The sequence below is a fragment of the Castor canadensis genome, chromosome 8, assembly GCF_047511655.1.
Source record: "Castor canadensis chromosome 8, mCasCan1.hap1v2, whole genome shotgun sequence".
NCBI lineage: Eukaryota > Metazoa > Chordata > Mammalia > Rodentia > Castoridae > Castor > Castor canadensis.
The window spans coordinates 150,230,736-150,253,468 of NC_133393.1; the positions used below are offsets into that span (position 1 = coordinate 150,230,736).

Consider the following 22,733-nt stretch of genomic DNA (forward strand, 5'->3'; position numbering starts at 1 on the left):
AAAGTCTTAAGTAATTGTCAAAAAATAAAGATGCTAAATTTAAAAATTATCTCATTAAAAATGCCTTTTTTTCCACCTAATATGGTAAATTCCACCAAAATATTTGCTGAGCTGGATTTATTTATCAGCTTAGTTCCTTGGGATTTATTTATCAGCTTAGTTTCTTGGGGGTAGGAGCCTATTGGTCCATGATCATTCTAAGCAGCTAGCTCAGGGCACTTGCCAGTCAGAAGAAGCTTATTGAGCAGCACTGCAATGATTAGTGTGTGGAATTCACACATTAGCAAGATAGGGTCTCTGATGAAGAGGTACTGATGTGAGGAAGGAAAGGTGTGAACACAGGGCTGTAACACTGGGTAAAATGACTATTGACAGGGAAAGATTATTTTCAAGTGGTGAGCTCAAAAACAGCCTCTTAGAAGAAATGGCACTTGAATTAAACCCAGAAAGATGACTGATTTTCACTTTGTGAATTCAGGAGGAAAAACAATAGTTGCCTCATGGACTGATGCCAGGGTGAGAAGGCACAGTTGTGGAATGTAGTCATCTACGTAGAAAGTTGTAGAAGATAAAACTGGAAAGTTTGGTTGGCCCCAGGTCATGGAGCATCTTAATCAAAGCTAAGAAACTAGCGGGGTGCCAGTGACTCACACCTGTAATCCTAGCTACTCAAGAGGCAGAGATCAGGAAGATCACAGTTCGAAGCCAGCCTGGGCAAATAGTTCGTGAGACCCTATCTCAAAGAAAACCCATCACAAAAAAAAGGGCTGGTGGAGGGACTGAAGGTATAGGCCCTGAGTTCAAGCCCCACTACTGCAAAATAAAAAAAAGAAGAAGAAGCTAAGAAACTGGTGAAGGCTTTCATATAGCAGTGATTGACTCAGAGAGGGGTATGTTTAGAAAAATTACTTCATCCAGAAGTGTTGGGGTGGATTGGAAATGCAGAGCAAGTTTGGGCTGCTATAGCATTCGTTTTAAAAAACAAGAAGGGGGAGGGGGGCCGTGGGCAGGGGGGAGAAATGGCCCAAACAATGTATACACATATGAATAAATGAATGAACAATTAAAAAAAAAAGAGAGAGAGAGAAACAAGAAGGACCTTCTCTAGCAGTAGGAATGGCAAAGAGGTGAGTATTGCTAGATGATATGGAATTTGACTTGGCAAATATAACAGTGAGCCAATGAAGGAGCAGAGGTGACTACCAATAGTTGTGACATAGTCAACCAAAGCGAGTAACTGGGTGAAGAAACCAGTGATGGTGGTAGGGAAGGTCTGACAAGCTGTCCTGGGGCAGCTCCAAGTATTTAAGGTAATTCTTGGGCAGCTATAACTGATCACATGATCTCTTTCTTAGAGTCAACCCTTGGAGGTGCTGCTGCTTCAAATTATGCAAATTCCACTTGGGGCCCGGGAGCCTCCTCCAACAACAGCACCTCCCCCAACCCAATTCACATCTGGGACAAGGTGATTGTAGACGGGTCTGACATGGAAGAGTGGCCTTGTATTGCCAGCAAAGACACTGAATCTTCTTCCGAAAACACCACCGATAACAACAGTGCCTCAAATCCTGGTTCTGAGAAGAGCACTCTGCCAGGAAGCACCACTAGTAACAAAGGCAAAGGGAGCCAGTGCCAGTCTACAAGTTCTGGGAGTGAATGTAATCTTGGGGTTTGGAAATCCGACTCTAAGGCTAAATCTGTTCAATCTTCCAACTCTACTACAGAGAGCAACAATGGACTAGGAAACTGGAGGAACGTGAGTGGTCAGGATAGAATTGGACCTGGCTCTGGCTTCAGCAACTTTAACCCAAATACCAACCCATCAGCCTGGCCAGCACTGGTCCAAGAAGGAAATTCTAGGAAAGGGGCATTGGAAACGGATAATAGTAATTCCAGTGCACAGGTGAGCACAGTAGGTCAGGCATCCAGGGAACAGCAGTCAAAGATGGAAAATGCGGGTGTTAATTTTGTTGTCTCTGGCAGAGAACAGGCTCAAATCCATAACACTGATGGACCAAAAAATGGAAACACTAACTCCTTGAACTTAAGTTCACCAAACCCCATGGAGAATAAGGGAATGCCCTTTGGAATGGGCTTGGGGAACACCTCCAGGAGCACTGAGGCCCCTTCACAAAGCACTGGAGATCGAAAGACTGGGAGTGTTGGATCTTGGGGTGCAGCTAGGGGGCCTTCTGGAACTGACACAGTCTCTGGACAAAGCAATTCTGGAAACAATGGGAACAATGGAAAAGATAGAGAGGACTCCTGGAAAGGAGCTTCGGTTCAGAAATCAAGTGGGTCAAAAAATGATTCTTGGGACAACAATAACAGGTCTACGGGTGGGTCCTGGAACTTTGGCCCTCAGGACTCTAATGACAACAAATGGGGTGAAGGGAACAAAATGACATCTGGGGTCTCTCAGGGAGAATGGAAACAACCGACTGGGTCTGATGAGTTGAAAATTGGAGAATGGAGTGGTCCAAACCAACCAAATTCTAGCACTGGAGCATGGGACAATCAAAAGGGCCACCCTCTTCCTGAAAACCAAGGCAATGCCCAGGCTCCCTGTTGGGGAAGATCTTCCAGCTCCACAGGAAGTGAAGTTGGAGGTCAAAGCACTGGAAGCAACCACAAAGCAGGAAGTAGCGACAGTCATAATTCTGGCCGTCGGTCATACAGGCCCACACATCCTGATTGCCAGGCTGTCTTGCAGACTCTTTTGAGCCGAACTGATTTGGACCCCAGAGTGCTCTCAAACACTGGCTGGGGCCAAACTCAAATTAAGCAGGACACAGTGTGGGATATTGAAGAGGTGCCAAGGCCTGAGGGGAAATCTGACAAAGGAACTGAGGGGTGGGAGAGCGCTGCCACACAGACCAAGAACTCAGGGGGCTGGGGAGACGCACCCAGCCAAAGCAATCAAATGAAGTCTGGATGGGGAGAGCTCTCAGCCTCTACCGAGTGGAAAGACCCCAAGAACACAGGAGGCTGGAATGACTATAAAAATAATAACTCTTCTAACTGGGGAGGAGGACGACCAGATGACAAGACTCCTTCCTCTTGGAATGAGAATTCCAGCAAGGATCAGGGGTGGGGGGGTGGACGCCAGCCCAATCAAGGATGGACTTCTGGGAAGAATGGTTGGGGAGAGGAAGTTGATCAAGCAAAAAACAGCAATTGGGAAAGTTCTGCAAGTAAGCCTGTGTCTGGATGGGGTGAAGGAGGGCAGAATGAAATTGGAACCTGGGGTAATGGTGGGAATACAAGCCTAACTTCAAAAGGTGGGTGGGAAGATTGCAAAAGATCCCCAGCATGGAATGAGACCGGCAGACAGCCCAATTCCTGGAATAAACAACACCAACAGCAACAGCCACCGCAGCAGCCACCGCCACCACAACCAGAAGCTTCTAGTTCATGGGGAGGCCCACCGCCACCACCTACAGGCAACGTTCGACCTTCTAATTCCAACTGGAGCAGTGGGCCCCAGCCTGCAACCCCTAAGGATGAGGAGCCCAGTGGTTGGGAAGAGCCATCCCCGCAGTCAATTAGTCGGAAAATGGACATTGATGATGGCACTTCAGCATGGGGAGACCCTAACAGTTATAACTACAAGAATGTGAACCTGTGGGATAAGAACTCCCAAGGGGGCCCACCACCTCGAGAACCAAACCTGCCTACTCCAATGGCCGGGAAATCAGCATCAGGTAAGCAATAAATTTTTCTCAAGGTTTTGATGAAAAAAAAATTCTAGACCAAGATATTTTTTATTGAGGAGCATTTATTCAACCTAGCTTTATTCTGAGGCTATTTCCTACAGTTCCTTCTGTTGCTAAGAAAACCTCTCTGTGTGTAAGATGCTAGTGATGGCAGCTGCCGTGGGACGTTATTGTGTTCTTTCTTGCCAAAAGGAAAATCTAGCAACATTGTGTTAGTCCTAGAATTATTTTTTTGTAATTGTATTGGTCTTCAGGATCCAAAAGTTTGTCCAAACTTTGCTCTAGATTTAAACATAAAGAACTGAAGTGGTTTCAGAAGTAGACCTGCGTTCTACTCTAGTTCTACCCACAGACCAAGTACCCTTGGTACTTCTCACTTCCCAACCCAGGGGAATACTGCGTGCTTGCCAAGTGCTCCACTTGTGAGCCATAGCCCAAGTCCTTCATGTACTTTTGAGCTTTCCATATTGGCACATCAAGTTCTTTTAATTGCTCATATAGTATTCTATAAGGGACTCACAATTGGTCTAACCTGTCCCCTTCTGATAGGTATTTAAGTTGGTTCCACATTGTCTCTAACAGTGTCGCAGTGTTGTTCTTCCAAAAGCCTCATAATGCTGTAGCAGAGCTGGTATCTGGACCATTGGAGTCTCTGTCCAGTGATTTTTAGTGATTACCTCTAGAAGGGACTGTACTTTGTAGAAGAAATTGCTAGAACACTTAGTACTGAGAGTTAACCTCTGTTCCCTTACTGTTTGAATAGGAAACCTCATATTTTTAACTTACCATATCTAATAAGTTACTGATAACTGATAATTTCATACTCAGTTTCTCATGAATGTCCCCAAAAAGCATGTAGTTCCCCAAGCTAAGAGGATATACTTTTAAAGTTTTGTTTTTGTTTTTGTTTTAGTTGAAAGCAATCACAATATTTATAATCAATTTTTCACTCCTCAAAGTAAACCTAGTATTTAGTGAATGATGTTCAGACCACTTGGGGCTGGGGATGTAGCTCAGTGATAGAGGGCTTGCCTGACATGCTCCAGGCCCTGGTTCAATCTCCAGCACTGAAGAAAAAAAAAAAAAAAAAAGTTGGGGGTGGTGGTGAGGGAAGGTGGGAGGGAAAAAAGAAATTATGACCACCTATAAATTGATTACTTTTAACTAGTTTCTTTTTTTTTTCAAAAGTTGATAAGAATCAGGAAAGAAATGAAGATTCTTTAACTCCCTATCTAGAATAAAACCTAAAATTTTTTAAAATTATATTCACATAAGAAAAGAAATAAAAAATTATATTCACATAGTAAGACCTTGAAACTATACAGAAAAGCAAAAGATAATAAATAAGAAAATACCAACCCTTTGGGTTTCTCCCCATAGGTAATCTCTTAGAAGTTTGTGAGCGGTTTTTTTATTTTTCTTCGGTTTGGGGGCAGGGAGGAGGTTGGTGGTACTGGGGTTTGAACTCAAGGCTTCACGCTTGCTAGGCAGGCACTTTGCCACCCAGAGGTTTTTATTTTATCTACAGAAAAAAGTACCTATCCTTTAAAAATTGTACCAAAAAGATACTGTATTATCTGTAGTGTTCTTCATCCTGCTTTTTAGGGGAGGGCCATTTTTAGGGTTTGAACTCAGGACCTCGCACTTGCTAGGCAGTTGCTCTACCACTTGAGCCACACCCCCAGCCCTTTTTGCTTTGGCTATTTTTGAGATAAGGCCTTGGGTTTGTGTCCAGGTAGGCCTGGACCTCAATGCTCCTCTTTAAGCTTCCTGCATTAGCTGCGATGACAGGCCCATGCTACCATGCCCAACTTTTTAAAATAGTTTTATTGTATTTTTGAAATAGCTATGTCCAGTTTTTTACTGGTAGAGATCGGGGTCTCACGAACTTTTTGCCCAGGCTGGCCTTGAACTATGATTCCCCCCAGTATCTACCTCCTCTCTAAATAGCTAGGACTATAGGTGGGAGCCACCATTCTGGGCTGTATCTTGCTCTTTTTGTGTGTGGTACGGGGCTTGAACTCAAGGCCTGCACCTTGAGCCACTCCACCAGCCCTTTTTTGTGATGGGTTTTTCAAGATAGGGTCTTGCAAACTATTTCCTGGTGCTGGCTTCAAACCACAATTCTGACATCCTTCACCTGAGTAGCTAGGGTTACGTGCCCAGCTTCATCTTGCTTTTTACATCTACTCTTTTTTTTGGTGGAGGGGAGGAGTGTTATGGATGGAGCTAACCCAGGGCCTGTGCGTGCTAGGCAAGTACTCTACCTCTGAGGTAGATCCCTAGCTCTTTGTGTACTTTTAAACTTTTCATATTACCATTGACAGTTCTGTCTTTTAATTGCTTCATTTTATGGGGGACCACAATTGGTCTACCTGGCCCCTGCCCCCTTTTCGTGATGGTAATAGGTTTAAACTCAGGGCCTCATGCTTGCTGGGCAAGTACTCTACACCCAAGCCCTTTTTTTTTTATTATTGTTCTATTATTCATATGTGCATACAATGCTTGGGTCATTTCTCCTCCCTGCCCCCACCCCCTCCCTTACCACCCACTCCACCCCCCAAGCCCTTTTTTGACTGGCGTCCACCTCAGACTGTAATCCTCCCAATCTCCGCCTCCCGAGTAACTGGGATTATAGGTATTAGCCTCTGTACCCCAGCCTACTCTATCCTTTCTGATGATACTTAAATTGCTTCCAAATTTTTTCTAACAGAGATGCAGTGAACGTTGGTGAACATGTGGTTTCATCTACTTTGACATGTATATCTATGGTGTTTCCTGGCTGTAGAGTTACTGGGACTCTTAAAAAGTGTCATTGTCAAATGCCCTCCATAAAGGCTGCCAAGAGAATATAGGTGTGTCTGCTAGTGCCGCCTTCACCCCCATTAGATGTTAGGTGTTTAGCAGGTCATTCTTAAGAGACAAATTTGTTTTTTACAGTCTGGAGCAAAAGCACACCACCTGCTCCAGATAATGGGACGTCAGCCTGGGGTGAGCCAAATGAAAGCAGTCCTGGGTGGGGTGAGATGGATGATGCAGGAGCATCGGCCACAGGTTGGGGGAGCACACCCACCAACGCTCCCAATGCCATAAAGCCCAGTAAGTAGACCACATTTTTAGTTGTGAGGGATTCTTTGTTAATTAGGGAGTCAGGCATTTTGGTGAGGGCTGTTTAGTGTTTAAACTGTTGATTCAATGAAATTCATGATCTCAAACATTAAATAGTAGCAAATGATGGTAATTTTTCTTAGCATGTGTTAAAATGTTTACAATGAAAGAAAAGTCATAAATTAATATTGTTTATTTTATTTATTTATTAATTATTTATTTATTTGGCAGTATTGGGGTTTGAATTCAGGGTCTTGTACTTGCTAGGCAGACACTCTATCACTTGAGCCATACCTCCAGCCAAGTATTGTTGATTTTTAAGAAAACAGATTTGATATCTGGCCAGAAATGTAGTTTCAATGTACTATGTTTTATCTAGTAATTTAGATATGCTCACTCTGTCTAATAAGAACATTTTAGGTTTATTGAACCTGACAAAGATTTCTTCATTTCTTTTTTTTTTTTTTTTTTTTTTTTTGGTGGTACTAGGGTTTGAACCTAGGGTACTTTTTAAGTGAAGAACATCATACTTACTCATTCTAATCATTGAAAAGCTAAGCTATATTTTCTAGCTGGCTATGTGCAGTCATTGTAATTTGCAAAACTCCATAGACTCATGCTATGGAATGTCTCATTGGAAGTTCCTGAATTGAAAAATTCAATTTCAGGTGTCATTTCCACTTGTTTGTAAGTTTCAATATGGCTTTTCTACCATACAGCAGATTAAAGGTTTCTTTGTGCAGCTAAGATGAACCCCATGGAAGGGCCCTCATTCACCTGGGCCTACTGTGGGGTAGGATGCCATAATTAGAGGAAATCAACCGTCCTGCAGCTGTGTAGTTGGTGGAAATCTACGTGGCTGTTGTAGACCTGGTCCAGGGGATAGCAGTAATCACTGAAGGAAGGACCTTGAAAATACATTTTCCATTTTTACACTTTGCATGAAGCTAAGTCCTATTACATGGAGAAAGGAAAGGTGTAGGCAAAAGTTTCTAAGCAAGCTGGGCACTAGTGGTTCACACCTGTAATCCTAGCTACTCAGGAGGCAATGATCAGGAGGATCGCAGTTTGAAGCCAGCCTTGGCAAATAGTTTATGAAACCCTATCACCCCCCCAAAAAAAAAAAAAAAAAAAAAAACACAGAAAAGGCCTGGCAGAGTGGTTCAAGTAGCAGAGCGCCTCTCTAGCAAGAAGGAGGCCCTGAGTTCAAACCCCAGTACTGCCAAAAAAAAAAAAAAAAAAAAAGTTTCTAAGCAAGAGACCCTTATTCCAGACAATATTTTTGGAGGAAAATGAAGAATTTGTCCCAATCTTCTAATTGAAGGTATTTGTTTAAAGGGGATGTTGGTAGAATGGACTGAATAGTCTTCTGATTATCCCCTCCTCCTTTCCCCTCCACATTTCCCCCGTCTTACCAAAACCACTGCTTACACATTGTCTTTGCCTATGATCTCTAGTGTCATATGCATTTCAAGTATGCAGATCTAATAAACTTCAAGTTTCCATGGCTATGTGAATTTCTGTTCCCTTTTTCACATTATTTTCCTCTCTTCTTCACCCTAAACAAGGTAGACAGTTACTTTTTATCATACCTTTTGTAATGTCCATTATATACAAAGCACATACTGTACATTTAGGAGGATAAAATTAGGACCAAAGCAAGCCATGTTCATTAAGAGGAACCAGTTTCTCTTAATTGAGATGTGAATTTTTTTTTTCTTTTTTACACCTTGAGCCACTCCACCAGCCCTTTTTTTGTGTTGGGTGTTTTCGAGATAGACTCTCGAGAACTATTTGCCCGGCTGGCTTTGAACTGCACTCCTCCTGATCTCTGCCTCCTGAGTAGCTAGAATTACAGGCATGAGCCAGCGGCAGCCAACTGAGATGTGAAATTTCTTATAATATGTTCTTTTCAGTTTTGGAATTCCTGTCTACTTGGTACAGTGAGGAGAGTTGTCATTGAAGCAGAATTCAGAAGATCTTGAATATATGATCCATTGCTGCTTTCAAAAATATGAGTAATAGCATTTGCCCTGCCATGTAGATGAAGCAGACAAAATTTCAAAGATACTAAGATGCTGTATCTTTAGGGAATTACTTTTCTGGTTTTTGTTACATGTAGTTGTTGCAAAGAGTTGATTCACTCTTTCCTTAAAGATTCCAAATCTATGCAAGATGGCTGGGGGGAGACCGACGGGCCAGTCCCAGGAACTCGCCATCCCAGCTGGGAAGAGGAGGATGATGGAGGGGTCTGGAATACTGCCAGCTCTCAGGGAAGTGCTTCCTCCCACAACTCAGCAAGCTGGGGACAAGGAGGAAAGAAACAGATGAAGGTACCCTGCTTCAGAATGTTTGAGCTTGCAAACTCATTCCTAGAAGGCAGAGCTGAGAATTTCTCAGTGGAAAGGTTGAGGCAGCTGAGATCCCAAGTAAAGGGAAAAATGTTTCCTTACAAGCCAAGAACTAGTTCTCTTTTACCCCCATCTTCCTTCCTTATGACTTTGAAACATTGAACTATAGAAGGGGTACTGTGGGTAAAAAATGAAGTTTTCAAAGATAGGAGGTATCTTTCATTTTTGGTTTTCATACTATAAATTTGTTGAATGTTCTCAAGGTATGCTTTAAAAATGCTTTGTGCATTTGCATTCTGAAGCCAAAGAAGTCTTTAAATATCCATGAATATACAAAAAAGAAACCAAAGGAAGATAATAGTGGTAATATTGGCTTCTCCAGTGGTGATCAGCATGAGCATGTCTTGGGTTTATCTGCCTCAGGAAATCCCAAGGCTCAGAGCCCTTCTCCCATAAAATGAAGTCCCAGCGTTAGTCCTGCAACAGCAGCTAGGTGATTTCTCTAGGTGCATCAGGTTTCTTGTAAATTTTTCATTCCAATTCAGTTTCTCCTTAGATTTGCATATTTGTTTGTTTGCTTATTTTACAGTGCCAGGGCTCTGTGCATGCTAGGTATGTATGTGGGGTCTGGTAGAAATAAGAAATGAGAACCCATATGCTTTAATTTCAACCTGAGAACCCTGCTGCCCTATGAAGTGCTTCATAGCTAGTATTCTCTTGGGTTTCAGTTGCCTTATGCTATCTAAGCCTTCATCCCTTTGCCTGTAGGTTTTGGTCGTCCCCCCTTCCCCCCCCCACCCCACCCCCCGTGCTAGGGCTTGAGTTCAGGGCCTACATCTTGAGCCACTCCACCAGCCCTTTTTTGTGATGGGTTTTATTGAGATAGTATCTTATGGAACTATTTTCCTGGGCTGGCTTCGAACCACAATTCTCCTGATCTCTGCCTCCTGAATAACTAGGATCACAAGTCTTAGCCACTCATGCCCAGCCCATCTTTGTACTCTTATGTTGTCTGTTCAGCTTTTGTCAGTCTTTTAGACATTCACAAATAAATAGTCCAGATTAACATAGGAAAAGGTACTAATGAATCCCCACACTCAGGTGAAAACCAAGATTTACTTATGTTAATTGGCAGTTGAATGTTTTAGTTCTGGTTCCAGTAATTCAGACCACTCATAACTGAGAACCTTTAAAAAAAATTATGATAAAATTTGTCATCTTAACCATTTTTAAGTGTATAGTTCAGTGGTATTAAGTATGTTCACACACAGAATTCTTTTCATTTTGTAAGACTAAAACTCTGTACTTCCTAATCCCCCCTGCCTCCAATGAGGACTTTCTTAAAATCTACAACTAAATATAAGTACCCTGTCACTTTCAAGAGTAATAAAATAGGTACTATACAGAACTTTTACCTGTAGAGCACACAGCTTCCCAAAGCCATCATCCCCATCCTACCAAGTCCCCATCACAGACGCGGAAATGGAGCTGATGGTTGGTGCCTTGTTTAGAGGAGAAACTAGCTCATCTCATTAAAAAACAGACCCACCTTTCTGCCTTACTTAGCCTGTGAGCTCAGTGATGGTAGTGTTTTCCACAAGGCCTCTTTTGCACTAGGGAGCAATGTCCTTTATGCTGTGACATAAATAGGTAAAATTCTCCCTGAATAAGTTCATCGTGGCATCCACACAGAGAATGTCCAGTTTTAGTAGGCTCCTTTCCAAATAATGGGCAATGGCAACTGTTCTTTCTTTTCTAATACAAACAAGTGTGGAACACAAGGCGAGTAGCTACTGTAAATGGAAATGGTAGCACACAGAAATTACGTTTTATAAAATCTGACTTCTTTCCATGTGAAAAGTAAAAGCATCGTATATTTCTCTATTTACATCTAATTCAGTGAGTAGATAATGAAAACATCACTATGAGTAGGACTTATTAATCATTTAAACTAACTGACAAACTCTCCTAACAACAAAAGAGAAATAAGGTTCAAAAAGGTAAACTCTTGGTTCTACATTTTCAGTGTATAATTTGCTAATTTGCAGCACAGGAGGTTGAGCTAAATATGTGGTTCTGAGGTTACACGTTTCATTTCTGTAGTGCTCACTAAAAGGAGGAAACAATGATTCATGGATGAATCCTCTTGCCAAACAGTTTTCAAATATGGGATTGCTGGTAAGTTTTATTTTTCTCTTATGTATAATGTATCCCACATTTTAGGTTTAGTACAAATTGAAAGACCACTGCTACATGTAGTACAAAATTACAGATTTTGAAACTGGTTAAGCAATGTTCTTGATTCTTTTTTATAAGCAGTATTTGTTTTGTCTTTTATTCTTAATGACATACTCCAGTATTTAAAGGTGAGTTTTGAATTTGTTGTCTTTGTGTGCTTTTCCTTGAGAGGGTATAAAAGAAAAAGAAACTTATACCATATTCCCTGACATAATTGTACCCGTTTTCACATTATAATTTTTAAAAAGACAATAAAATGACTAGAAAAGCTATGCTAGGATTAATTATCTAGGGAATTCTTATACAGTTTTGAATTTCTTTAGCTCTTGGCAACATTATGGGGACACCCTGTCCTATTTGCCAAAAGACAAATGACTTAAGTTGGCTGTGCATTTCAAGATTTGATGACTTGACAAGTCACGAGAAGTTGTCATCATTTGGCTGCCACTCACGGAATTTGATCCTGGGCCGACTAGAACTTGAGGACAGGGTTTATTTCTCAGACAGCTGTTGAGCTATTGCTCTGTCTGTAGATGCACTAAGGCTAATTTTATGTGAAAATTGAACTTTAGCATATAGCCACAAGCAACAAATAAACCATGGTATTAAAAATGTTAAGATTGTCATCCCAGTTTAAAGTTCATTTCAGAAGAGCTAAGATAGTGCCAGTGGTAAGATGTCCTTTCACATAAATTATTGTACTTTTTCCCTGATTTAAATATGTCCATCTTTTTTTTTTTTTTTGGAGGCTCTGGGGTTTGAACTCAGGGCTTCACGCTTGCTAGATAAGCGCTCTGCCTCTTGAGCCACTCCGCCAGCCCCCCAAACATGTCCATCTTGATTCTCTCCCACCTGTTTTTTTATTTTTCAGAGTCAAACTGAAGATAATCCAAGCAGCAAAATGGATTTGTCTGTAGGTATGTATCACTCCATCTTTGGAATAGAATATAGTGGTGTTGATGATAAATTCTTGGGATCTTCTGTTCCGTTTGAGTCAAAATGATGCAGTTCAAATAATAGACATTTGTTGGGGAGAGGTTTTTTTTTTTTGTCTTTTTTTTTTTTTTTAGTGCTGGGATCGAACCCAGGGCCTCACACATGCTAGGCAAGCGCTGTACCACCGAGCTACATCCCAGCCCTAGACATTTGTTGAATGTTTATTGTGTATGAAGTTGTATGTAGAGGTTGAAAATTCATATGACTGTAAGATCCAGGAGACTGTAAAGGAAGGATGCATGCTAGATGTAAGATAGTAGAAGATGGAGGTCATTAGTTAACTGAGGAGAGGGATGTCCACCTAAAGAAGTAGCCTTGCTCAACCCCTGACAGTTGTTGCTGTGAAAGAGTGTAGGATCTGCTGGGTTGTGTTCCAGTTTTTTTCAATTGTGGCCAGATATTCAGATATATATGTTGATATCCTGATTTTTAAATACTGGGAACTAATTCAGGTTATTTTAATATGTCTGTGGTGCTGCTGGACTCCACCCTCAGGTTGCTAATTCTGATTGTTTTGTTGTTGAAAAACTCTCTTATTGCAACTAGAATAGATGTACCATCAGCCCCTAATCTCTGGGATTTTCTCAGTAATACTGTTGCTCTCTCTGAAGATCTTAAGGAGAAAAGAAAACAAGTGCTTGCTTAGCAAGTGTGAGGCCCTGAGTTTAATCCTTCCCACTCCCTCCACCCCCTCACTCCCCCAAAAAAAATAAAAAGAAAAGAAAGGCAACAATCTGAGTAATATGTAGTCTTTGATAGGCTTTCTGGGACTTTGATCATGTCAGCATATAAAAGAAAATGGATAGAGCAGTGAAAAAAAGTGGACTAATCCTTACATCTACAATGTTACATCATTCAGGTACTGTGGACATATTCAATTGTTGTTTGGCTCTTAAGCTTTAAACTTTAGGATGACAGCTGTGCCTTTTATCTAACAGATGCTGAAAGAGCAAAAACAGACAATTTCTCACACTGAGAACATTGGAATTTATGAGCAAGATGTGTTTGACAAACTACATCAATAATCAGTCTAAATATTTTTGTAGCCAGATTTGTACTGGGTTAGCCCCAAGGCTCTCTTTCAGTCTTCCATAGAAGATTGACTACCACAGATACATATTTTGTGCTGTTTTTTTAAAAATGTATCCACATGTATTCCAGGGACAAAAAACAGCAACGTGAACCAATGAGAGCTCCCCTGGTAGATCCCCAAAGAGTAGATAAAACTTATACCCAGCACTCCGGTGAACAGAGTAGACCAGGTCATTCTTGGTTCTTAAAGGAGACAGTGATTCTTAAAATTTTCACTCTATTTATGATCTTTCAGATAAGAAATTTGATGTCGACAAGCGAGCAATGAATCTCGGGGATTTTAATGATATCGTGAGGAAGGATCGATCTGGGTTCCGTCCACCTAATTCCAAAGACTTGGGAACCACAGACAGTGGGCCTTATTTTGAGAAGGTGAGTTGAGTCCTTTGTTTACAGTAATTTATTGTTTGATACATGATTCTTTGAAGAAAGCATAGAATTACTGAACTCACTGAGCAAAACAGACATCACCTGCACTAATGTGGCAACCTGAAAACAACATATATCAACAGGTGGTTGGGCAGGAGATAAAACCATCTGTCTTAGAGTGTAAGTATTATATTAAGATCTGAGGTTTGAAATGTTCATTAAGATATGAGGGATAATGGACAATCAACATGTAGAAGAAATTGTAGAGATGAATTTATTTTGAATTCTTTTTTTGTGCTGCGATGCAGCTACATATTAAATTTTGAGTCTCATAAGGCTCTTGCCTTCTAGTTTTGAAAAACCTTTATCTTTCCCACTTCCTAGTAGTTTGTATTTAGTTACAATGCTACACTTTTTCAGATTTTCAACTGCCTGATTAGAACAGGTAATTCTTATGTATTGGTTTTGACTTTTAACATGTCTAATAGAGGAGCGTAATCCTTGATTCAGAATACCAATTTGTAGCGCTTCTGGTCTTCACAAAGCAGTTAAAACCAAAACATTTAGATCTGGCTCCTTTTGACGTCATCAGTGCTGGTCCAGGCGGCCGTATATTCACAAGAAGATTGCCTTGGCTTCTGTTTCAGGAGCCACATAGCCAGAGAAATCAATATTAGATGCATAAAAATAAAGCGTCTGGCAACTGTTACCCTAGTGCAATGGACCAAATGTGTTACTAACTTAGAGGAAAAGAAAAATCAAAGAGGATGACAGATGGTGTCTTTTGAGCAAAGTGTGACTTATTATCAGATCCAGATTCCATCCTCAGTTATTGCTAATACGCTCTCACTTTGTTTATTCCTAAGTGTCTCTCTCTTTCCTTTCTTGCATTCTGTTGCTTCACTAACCAACACTCATTGTGATTGGCTAACTCCTACTACCTTTCAGCTGACTTTGCCTTTCTCCAATCAAGATGGGTGCCTTGGGGATGAGGCTCCCTGCTCTCCCTTCTCCCCTTCTCCCAGCTACAAGCTGTCTCCCTCTGGTTCCACACTACCCAACGTCAGCCTTGGAGCAATCGGCACAGGGCTCAACCCCCAAAACTTCGCTGCTAGACAAGTAAGGAGGCCTCTCAAATTTGTAACTGCTTGGCTATGGCCTCGTGTTGGCCCTGGTCTTCAGTTTATTGCATCATTTGTCTGTCTTGGGAAATTTGTTGATTACTGAATGCACAGAATGATATTAAGTGTAGGTTTTAGATATTTCAGCCCATAGAACCCATCTCTCTTCATGTTTCTGAACATGGATTTTATTTTAAACCTGTTTCTTTTGTCTTCACTTTCGGTCATGAGTTCATATTTAATAACTAAGAGGTGACAGGAAAATATAACAAGACTACCTAATTTAGCAGTACATTTGCCATTTTTAACATTAGATTGGATAGTAATAGTTCGAGGGTCTTTTCAATTTAATATGCCTACTAACTAAAAAACAGGAACAAAATTAAAGATTAATTAAAAGTTGCAGCATCTTGAATTCTAGTGTCCTTAGATTCACAGTACAGTAATTTTCAGAGAAGTAAACTTTAACAGATAGTGAAGCTGTGAGAAGAATGGATATTGCTCAAGCATGTGATTTCGTTGGACCTGGAGCAGCCCTTGCTAGGGTTGTACCTGGCAGTCCTCCAAGGAAGGAAGGGGCATGCACAGAAACAGAACTGGCAGGGCAGGTTGGATTGTGCCTCCTCACTCTTACAGGCCTGAAGGGACATAGCAGTCTGTTCTCTTTGGTGAAGAAAACCAGGAATTTGAGCCACAGTGCCATCACAACAATAATTCTAGCAGGGATAGTTCTGTGCCATAGTTCTGTGACCCCTCACTTGCCACTGTGCCCTTCACCTCAGGGTATCATGGGAGTATATTAATTATACAATATGTAATTATTAGTTGTGTCCATACTGTTTCATATGCTGACTTTCACATGTGCACTAAAGGATGAGGTAAAGCAATACTTGTTACACCATAGTCAGGTTGCATATAGGCCCCACATGTGTGTTCCAGTTGTTGCCTTAGCACATTTTAAAAAGTAGATTATACTGTATCCATGTGTTCAGATTAGTTATCTCTTGATCAGGATCGTAGGTAATTTTTTAAATTTTCTTCCTTTATATTTTGATGTTTATTGTAATATTTTACAGATAACATGAATATGTGTTGCTTATATAAACAGGGAGGAAACAATTATATCAGTATTTTGGGCATTCTTTATTTTGGGTTGAGGTATAGGAAAAATAATCTTAATACTCTTGGTCAGTAGTGATTATAAATATGGTTTGAGGCTCACATAATTATCCAGTGCTGTGGTACATAAACTCAAATATAATAGACCAGCCAAACCAGCTTGACATTGGACTTCAAGGCAGTGTCCTTATTCTTTATTCTTGTGATTTGTGGATGGCTGCAAAGTTCATTATTGCCAGGTTGGTGCACATATTCTATCCAAATACGGTTTTGGTGTTTTCAGACTATTTCATACAGAGCTAGTTGAATGTACCTCATATTAAAAAATAAAAGTTACAGATTTTATTTTCTAAATCACAGAATATCTCAGTCAGCTTGCTGATTTTGTTGTAAATTTTTATACTTTCCTGAATTAAGGCCCAGAGTTGAGGTAAATAATCTCTATCACTCTGAGGACTTGGGTTATCTTAGAAGCCCTACATGTAACAGTAAAGCCTAAGTGATCAGCCAGTGTTAACATATATCCAAGCTTTCAACCACTATTTTCCTAACTTCTAAATTTAATTTTTTAAAAGGCCACATATTTATGACATACCTAATGTATCACTGTGAAAAACAGCAAATCTGGGCCAAGAAAATAAGCAGCTCACAATGCCAAGCTTCCATAGCAAGAAGTAGGGAAGGCCTCCCTTGATAGACTTCAATTAGCTTACCTCTACTGTTACCCATTTCAGAAATATCAAAGTGGTATGTGTGGCTTTAAGAGATCCTTGATATGTGGTGAGAAAGGAGACGTGTATTATTAGGAAAAAGAAAGTAGGGCTTGTTTTTATTAAAACACACACGCACACTTTAAAAGCAAGTTCTTCTTACCAAAGCAAAGGTTGAAATTAAAAATGACTCTAGAACTGGAGGCATGGTTCAAGCAGTAGAGCACCTACCTAGCAGGTGTGAAACCCTGAGTTCAAGCCTTGGTACTGAAAAAAAAAAAAGTCTCTAACCCAGGTGCAGTGGCGTGTGCCTGTAGTCCTAGCTACTCGAGAGGCAAGACAGGAGCATTACTTGAGCCCAGAAGTTCAAACCCAGCCTGGGCAACATAGCAAGATTCTGTCACTCTGTCTGTAATAACAGCAATCACAACAATAATAAAGTGACTCCCACTAGGGTGTAGCTCAGTGTTAGAATTCTTGCTTAACAGCTTAACATGTGTAAGACCCTGAGTTTAATCCTCAGTACCAAAAGAAAAAAAACCTCACAAAGTAGTCTATGACCAGTCATGAATAAATGACATTTTGGAGCAATGACATCACTTTAATAAAGTGTGATCTTAGCAGACAACATGTTCTTGGTAAAATCAATATTTCTTATTTTCTTGGGGAGGATCAGTAGCCAAGCTATCAATTATCACTACCTGAGAAAAGTTACAACCAAGCCATTTCACCTTAGAGTGACAGTTTACTAAGAAGACAGGAAGAGTAGAGGTATTAGTTTCTAGGAACCAAAGGTCTCATCATATTTAAACAGCCCTTTGGGAGACATAAAATTCATGATGGGTTTTTGATTTTTTTATGAGAACACAGATTTTTAATTGCCATTTCTACTTTATGTTTATAATCATCTTTATTTTCAGTGCTCCTAAGTTTGTTAATTTGCCTATAATAGTCCCCTATCTATTTTTGAATCATTAAAATCATTGTAGTATTTTTAGTGTTCTAGAATGGAATGACTTACAAAGTTCTTTAAAATTGTCTTGCCCCTATAATAAGCTGAAGATGGTGACTTTAGAGTTTACATACTCGGTTTCATGGTGCAGTTTTCTTTGCTGAAGCTGTTCAGTGGGATGTTTTCAAGTGCACAGTGGGTCAGGGATATTGGCAAATGATTTACACCGAGACTTTATTGAGTTCTGGGGATGCAAGGAAGGAAGGTTTAATCTGGTATTGTAAAGAGAGTAGACCATAACTGTAACATAATTTGTTGATGGTCATTATCAAAGAGTTTCGGCATTCTTATAACAAAGTTGAGTTCAGTTACTTTACATGTGGAATGAGGAAGGAGGTTTTGGGGAAGACATCCTTGACTTGATGAGGATGACCTTGGAGCTGGGCCTTGAAAAGGCCCAGTGAATAAGGCATAGAGAAGAACCTCAGGGAACTGGAGGTGTTGTGGTTCAAGTCTGTAATTCTAGCTCTCAGGAGACTGAGATCACAAGTTCAAGGCTAAGCCTGGGCTAGAAAGACTCTACCTCAAAAACAAATACAAAAAAGGAAGAAAATGAAGAAACTTTACTTCAGGCAGAGGAAACAGTGTAAGGTTATGAAATATGATTTCTTTGCTGAAGGAATTTCTTAGCTAAAAACAAATCAGAAAGGCAGGGCCACCATTGAGTCCAACTACCTGTAGCTATTACTGAGAGAGTGGACATGTGCTCAGTGAGGTGGTCCATCAAGAATCAGGGGGTTAATCTTTTTTAGCTAGACTGATAGTCATATGTTTGAGTGAGAAGTTACAGGTGAGTAATGTTTGTTTTGATATCGCTGGAATGATTTTTACTGTTGCCTTTCCATTTTTAATCTCACTATGTGATTGATTGACATTTCCTCATCTAGCAAAGAAGGGAGTCAAGCAGATCAAGGACAGGGAAAAGTGTTCAGAGCTGAAGTAAAGTCCTCACAACACTAGGCTCACTATTGGATGGCAGTGTTACACAGTTAAGTTAACCCATTCAGGGAAGTGATATTGAGTCACTGAGATAATTCTTATGTTGCCTATACCTTTTAACCACAAAGAAGAATGTAGTGCTGCGGTAACATTTGGCTAAATTTAACCCTTTCAGTTTGTAGAGTTCATCAGTGTGCATGGATGGTGACTGATATGTCCATGACTCAGTTTTCCTAACTGTCCCCAGCATTCCAAGATGAGGAGCGTCTCAGTTATAGAAAGAATCCTGTGATTCCATGGAACACAGATCATAATTCTTCTGAATGATAGAAAACAGAATTGCTTATGGCTTGCATTTTCTGACACTGACAAAAAGCCTTACTGGTGCTGTTATGTTTGCAGGGCAGCAATCACGGTTTGTTTGGAAACAGCACAGCACAATCGAGAGGTCTGCACACACCAGTGCAGCCGCTGAGTTCTTCTCCTGGTCTCCGGGCGCAAGTGCCTCCCCAGTTTATCTCCCCCCAGGTAAGCAATTTTATGTTTCCACAGTTCAGAATTAAAGACCAGTCAAGTTACCTGTTATTAACGGACTGGTTTTATAAACATAAAAAGAGTTCCTGTTAGTAGTCCAAAATGAGCGCCGGTGGCTCATGCCTGTAGCTCTAGCTACTTGGGAGGTAGAGATCAGGAGAATCGCGCTTCGAAGCCAGCCCAGGCAAATAGATCACGAGACCCTATCTTAAAAAACCCTTCACAAGGATAGGTAAGACACCTAAAAAACTAGCTAGCATTTGTTGCCCTTAACGCAGAGAAACTAAAGCAGATACCTTAAAGCAACTGAGGCCAATAGGAAAAGGGGACCAGGAACTAGAGAAAAGGTTAGATCAAAAAGAATTAACCTAGAAGGTAACACCCACACACAGGAAATCAATGTGAGTCAATGCCCTGTATAGCTATCCTTATCTCAACCAGCAAAACCCCTTGTTCCTTCCTATTATTGCTTATACTCTCTCTACAACAAAATTAGAGATAAGGGCAAAATAGTTTCTGCTGGGTATTGAGGGGGGGAGCGGGAGGGGGCGGAGTGGGTGGTAAGGGAGGGGGTGGGGGCAGGGGGGAGAAATGAACCAAGCCTTGTATGCACACATGAATAATAAAAGAAAAAAAAAAAAAAAAAAAAAAAAACCCTTCACAAAATAGGGCTGGTGGAGTGGCTCAAGGTGTAGGCCCTAAGTTAAAACCCCAATAATGGAACGAAAGAGAGAGCGAGGGAGGAAAGTTCAAGATTTTTACAACAAAATATATCTTTTTTTTTTTTATTGTATCATGCATACAAAGTAGTTGTTTTTGCATGAAAACAATTATTTTAATACTATATTAATTATTTATGCACATAAATAAAGCTATAAATTCTAATGTTACAACTTTCAAAGGATGGTTACCCCCAAGGATTCATCCACAGATAAAAGAAGAGTTGCCATAGTCTGAAGAATTTTGAGGAACTATAAGCTGAAATACTGACCTGATACTCTGGGGTTGTTGTAGAACTAAGGAAAAGGGCTAGTCTTCATGGAGCAGCTGTATGTAGGATACAGTCCTCTGGATACCATGATAACCCTCTAGGTTTGCTTGTTAGTAAGAGATGCACAGTTTAGTTTTGGGGAGGTAGAGGTGAGAGCTTTGTGCCAGTCTACCCCATGGCAGAATAGGTAGCAGACAATCAGTGTCATATAGCCATGTTCAGCAGAGTTTGGGGAATCAAGTGAGGCTTTGCACTACCAGTGACATTTAAACTGGATATGAAGGAATGAGTCAGAGTTTCTAGGCATAGCCAGATTAAAGAGGCCTTCTAAGCAACAGGAGCCTCATGTGCAAGGGACAGTAATACCCACAATGTGGCATATAGGGGAAATGAGTTAGTTTGAATGATTAGTTTGAGCTGGTTGAAGCATATGGATAGATAATGCATGCCTTTAGAATGGAATAGAAAGAAACTAGACAGGGAATTTGGGATAGAATTTGGCGAAGCTTTGTTTGCCTTGCTCCAGAGTTTAGGCCTGTCCTGTAGGCCAACTCTTGTCAGCCTGGTTTATCACCATTATCTGAGACAAAGTCTCGTCTAGTTTGCTGAGACAGAATCTTGGGGTTTGGCCTGGTCACTCCTAGGTAGTTTTTATGTGCACTTAAATTTTTACTACTGCTTTAAATAATAGAGTATTAAGCAATGTTTTTCAGCTGAGTAGTAATGTCAGAAATTGTGTGATTTAGAAAGGTAACACTGGCAGTAAGATAGAGGATGTGTTTGGATGGTGGAGTTACCAGCGCAAGGGAGAGCAGGCAAGGCTGACATAAGAGTACAGGTGTGGCAGTGGAACTCATACACTCCTGGTAAGCTCACCTCCCATCTTTGTCATGTGGGAAACCAAGGTCCTGTCTTCTAATCTCTTCTTAGTGTGTCAGAGCAACATTTTACCCTCTCTCCTTTCTGATTTATTTGACTTTCTAGCACCTTCTTTGTTGTTTTCCTGTCTGCCTCTCCTCCTCTACCACCTTCACAAGTTCCTCTTTACCTTCCCAACATTGAATCATCAGCATTCCCTAATCCTCAGTTGAACCTCTCCTTGCCAGGTACAGCTATGGCTAGGTGAGCTCACCCGTTGGAATGGCTTCAAGTACTGAGTTCCAAAATTTAGTCTGCAGCTCACCTCTGCTGGGTATCTCACTATGATGCCTTATTGGCACCTCATGTTATGTCCAAAGCAGAACTTCTGAACCCATCCCTCTTTGCCCCTCAAAACATCTTCATCCTCCAAGTAGATGGACTCCCATTCTTCAGCTGCTTTGGCTAAAGACCTGGAACTAGGTGGGACTGTCTCCTAGTCAAAGTCAGTCCAACAAGTCCTCCATTTAGAACTTTATCCTGGCTCTGACCAGTTACCACCTCCACTAATACAGTGTGTGGCCAGACCACTACTACACCCCTAGATTATTGCAGGGCCTCCTACCTGCCCCGCCCTGCTTCATTTTATTCTTGCTGTTCTCCATTCTGGGTCAGATTGGTCCTCTGAAGCCATGCTGGCTATCATGGTAGCTGTTAACAACATGAGCACTTGAAATGCGACTGGTGGGCAGAAGGAAATTAACTTTTTATTTTATTTCATTTTAATTAAATTTAAATAGTGCTGTTTCAACATTGTAGAAAGCTCTACCCATCACTACTCTAAAACATAAGGTAGATCATGTTATTCTTTATTGGGAATCCCCTTACGGCTTCTCTCTATCCAAGAATGCAATCTTTATTGTGGTCTTTAGGTTCTTGGAACCTCAGCCACCTACCTACCCACCCACTGCTCTCCCATCCATTCCTGCCTCTGCAGCCAGCTGGCTCCAGCAAGCACTCATACTCTTAGAATGCTCTTTTCCAGATTTCCACTTGGCTCTATCTTTCCTTCCTTTGGATCCCCACTTCAGCACTTCCCTTATCCGAAAACCTTTCCCAGGCCAACCTATGTATCATTCCCTACCACCACCATGTTACTCTCTCTTTCCTTATCCTCCAGAATTTTCCTCTTTCTCCCCTTTATCTCGTGTGTATCAAACTTCCCAGAGGCAGAGACTGGTCTGCTTTCCTCACTGCTAGAACCTGAGCATCACCAGCTGGGCGTGGCACATGTTACGAACTCAATAAATGTACGTGGAGCCATAGCTGATGCACAGCAAGGAGCTGTTAGGAAAGTAGTCAGTTTTGTTTGAAGCACCTGTCTGTTCTAGAGCACCATGACCAGATTATGTGTTCCCCTGGAGAAAAGGAAAGTACTCACGTTCACACAAATTTTGAATTTACTTGATAAAACATGATAAACATTTATTTACTGCATAGTGGGGGCAGAATATTAACAAATGAAATGGTCAGTTTTTTTCATGATGTCTCTGTATTTTAAAAAACAAGGTAGTGTCTG

At 40.9% G+C, this 22,733-nt stretch overlaps 1 protein-coding gene across 11 annotated transcripts in view; it reads left to right on the forward strand.

Annotated features, from left to right (window-relative positions):
* Tnrc6b (trinucleotide repeat containing adaptor 6B) overlaps positions 1-22,733 on the forward strand; it is a 232,192-nt gene that overhangs the window by 179,502 nt on the left and 29,957 nt on the right. For 8 of the 11 annotated variants that reach the window (XM_074084538.1, XM_074084540.1, XM_074084541.1 and 5 more), the window contains 8 exons: positions 1,356-3,704; positions 6,657-6,815; positions 8,982-9,157; positions 11,279-11,353; positions 12,285-12,330; positions 13,737-13,873; positions 14,819-14,989; positions 19,174-19,299. In XM_074084538.1, the coding sequence (XP_073940639.1) occupies positions 1,356-3,704; positions 6,657-6,815; positions 8,982-9,157; positions 11,279-11,353; positions 12,285-12,330; positions 13,737-13,873; positions 14,819-14,989; positions 19,174-19,299 (3,239 nt within the window). The remainder of the gene's footprint in view (positions 1-1,355; positions 3,705-6,656; positions 6,816-8,981; positions 9,158-11,278; positions 11,354-12,284; positions 12,331-13,736; positions 13,874-14,818; positions 14,990-19,173; positions 19,300-22,733) is intronic. The other 3 variants (XM_074084545.1, XM_074084544.1, XM_074084547.1) reach the window with 3 other exon arrangements.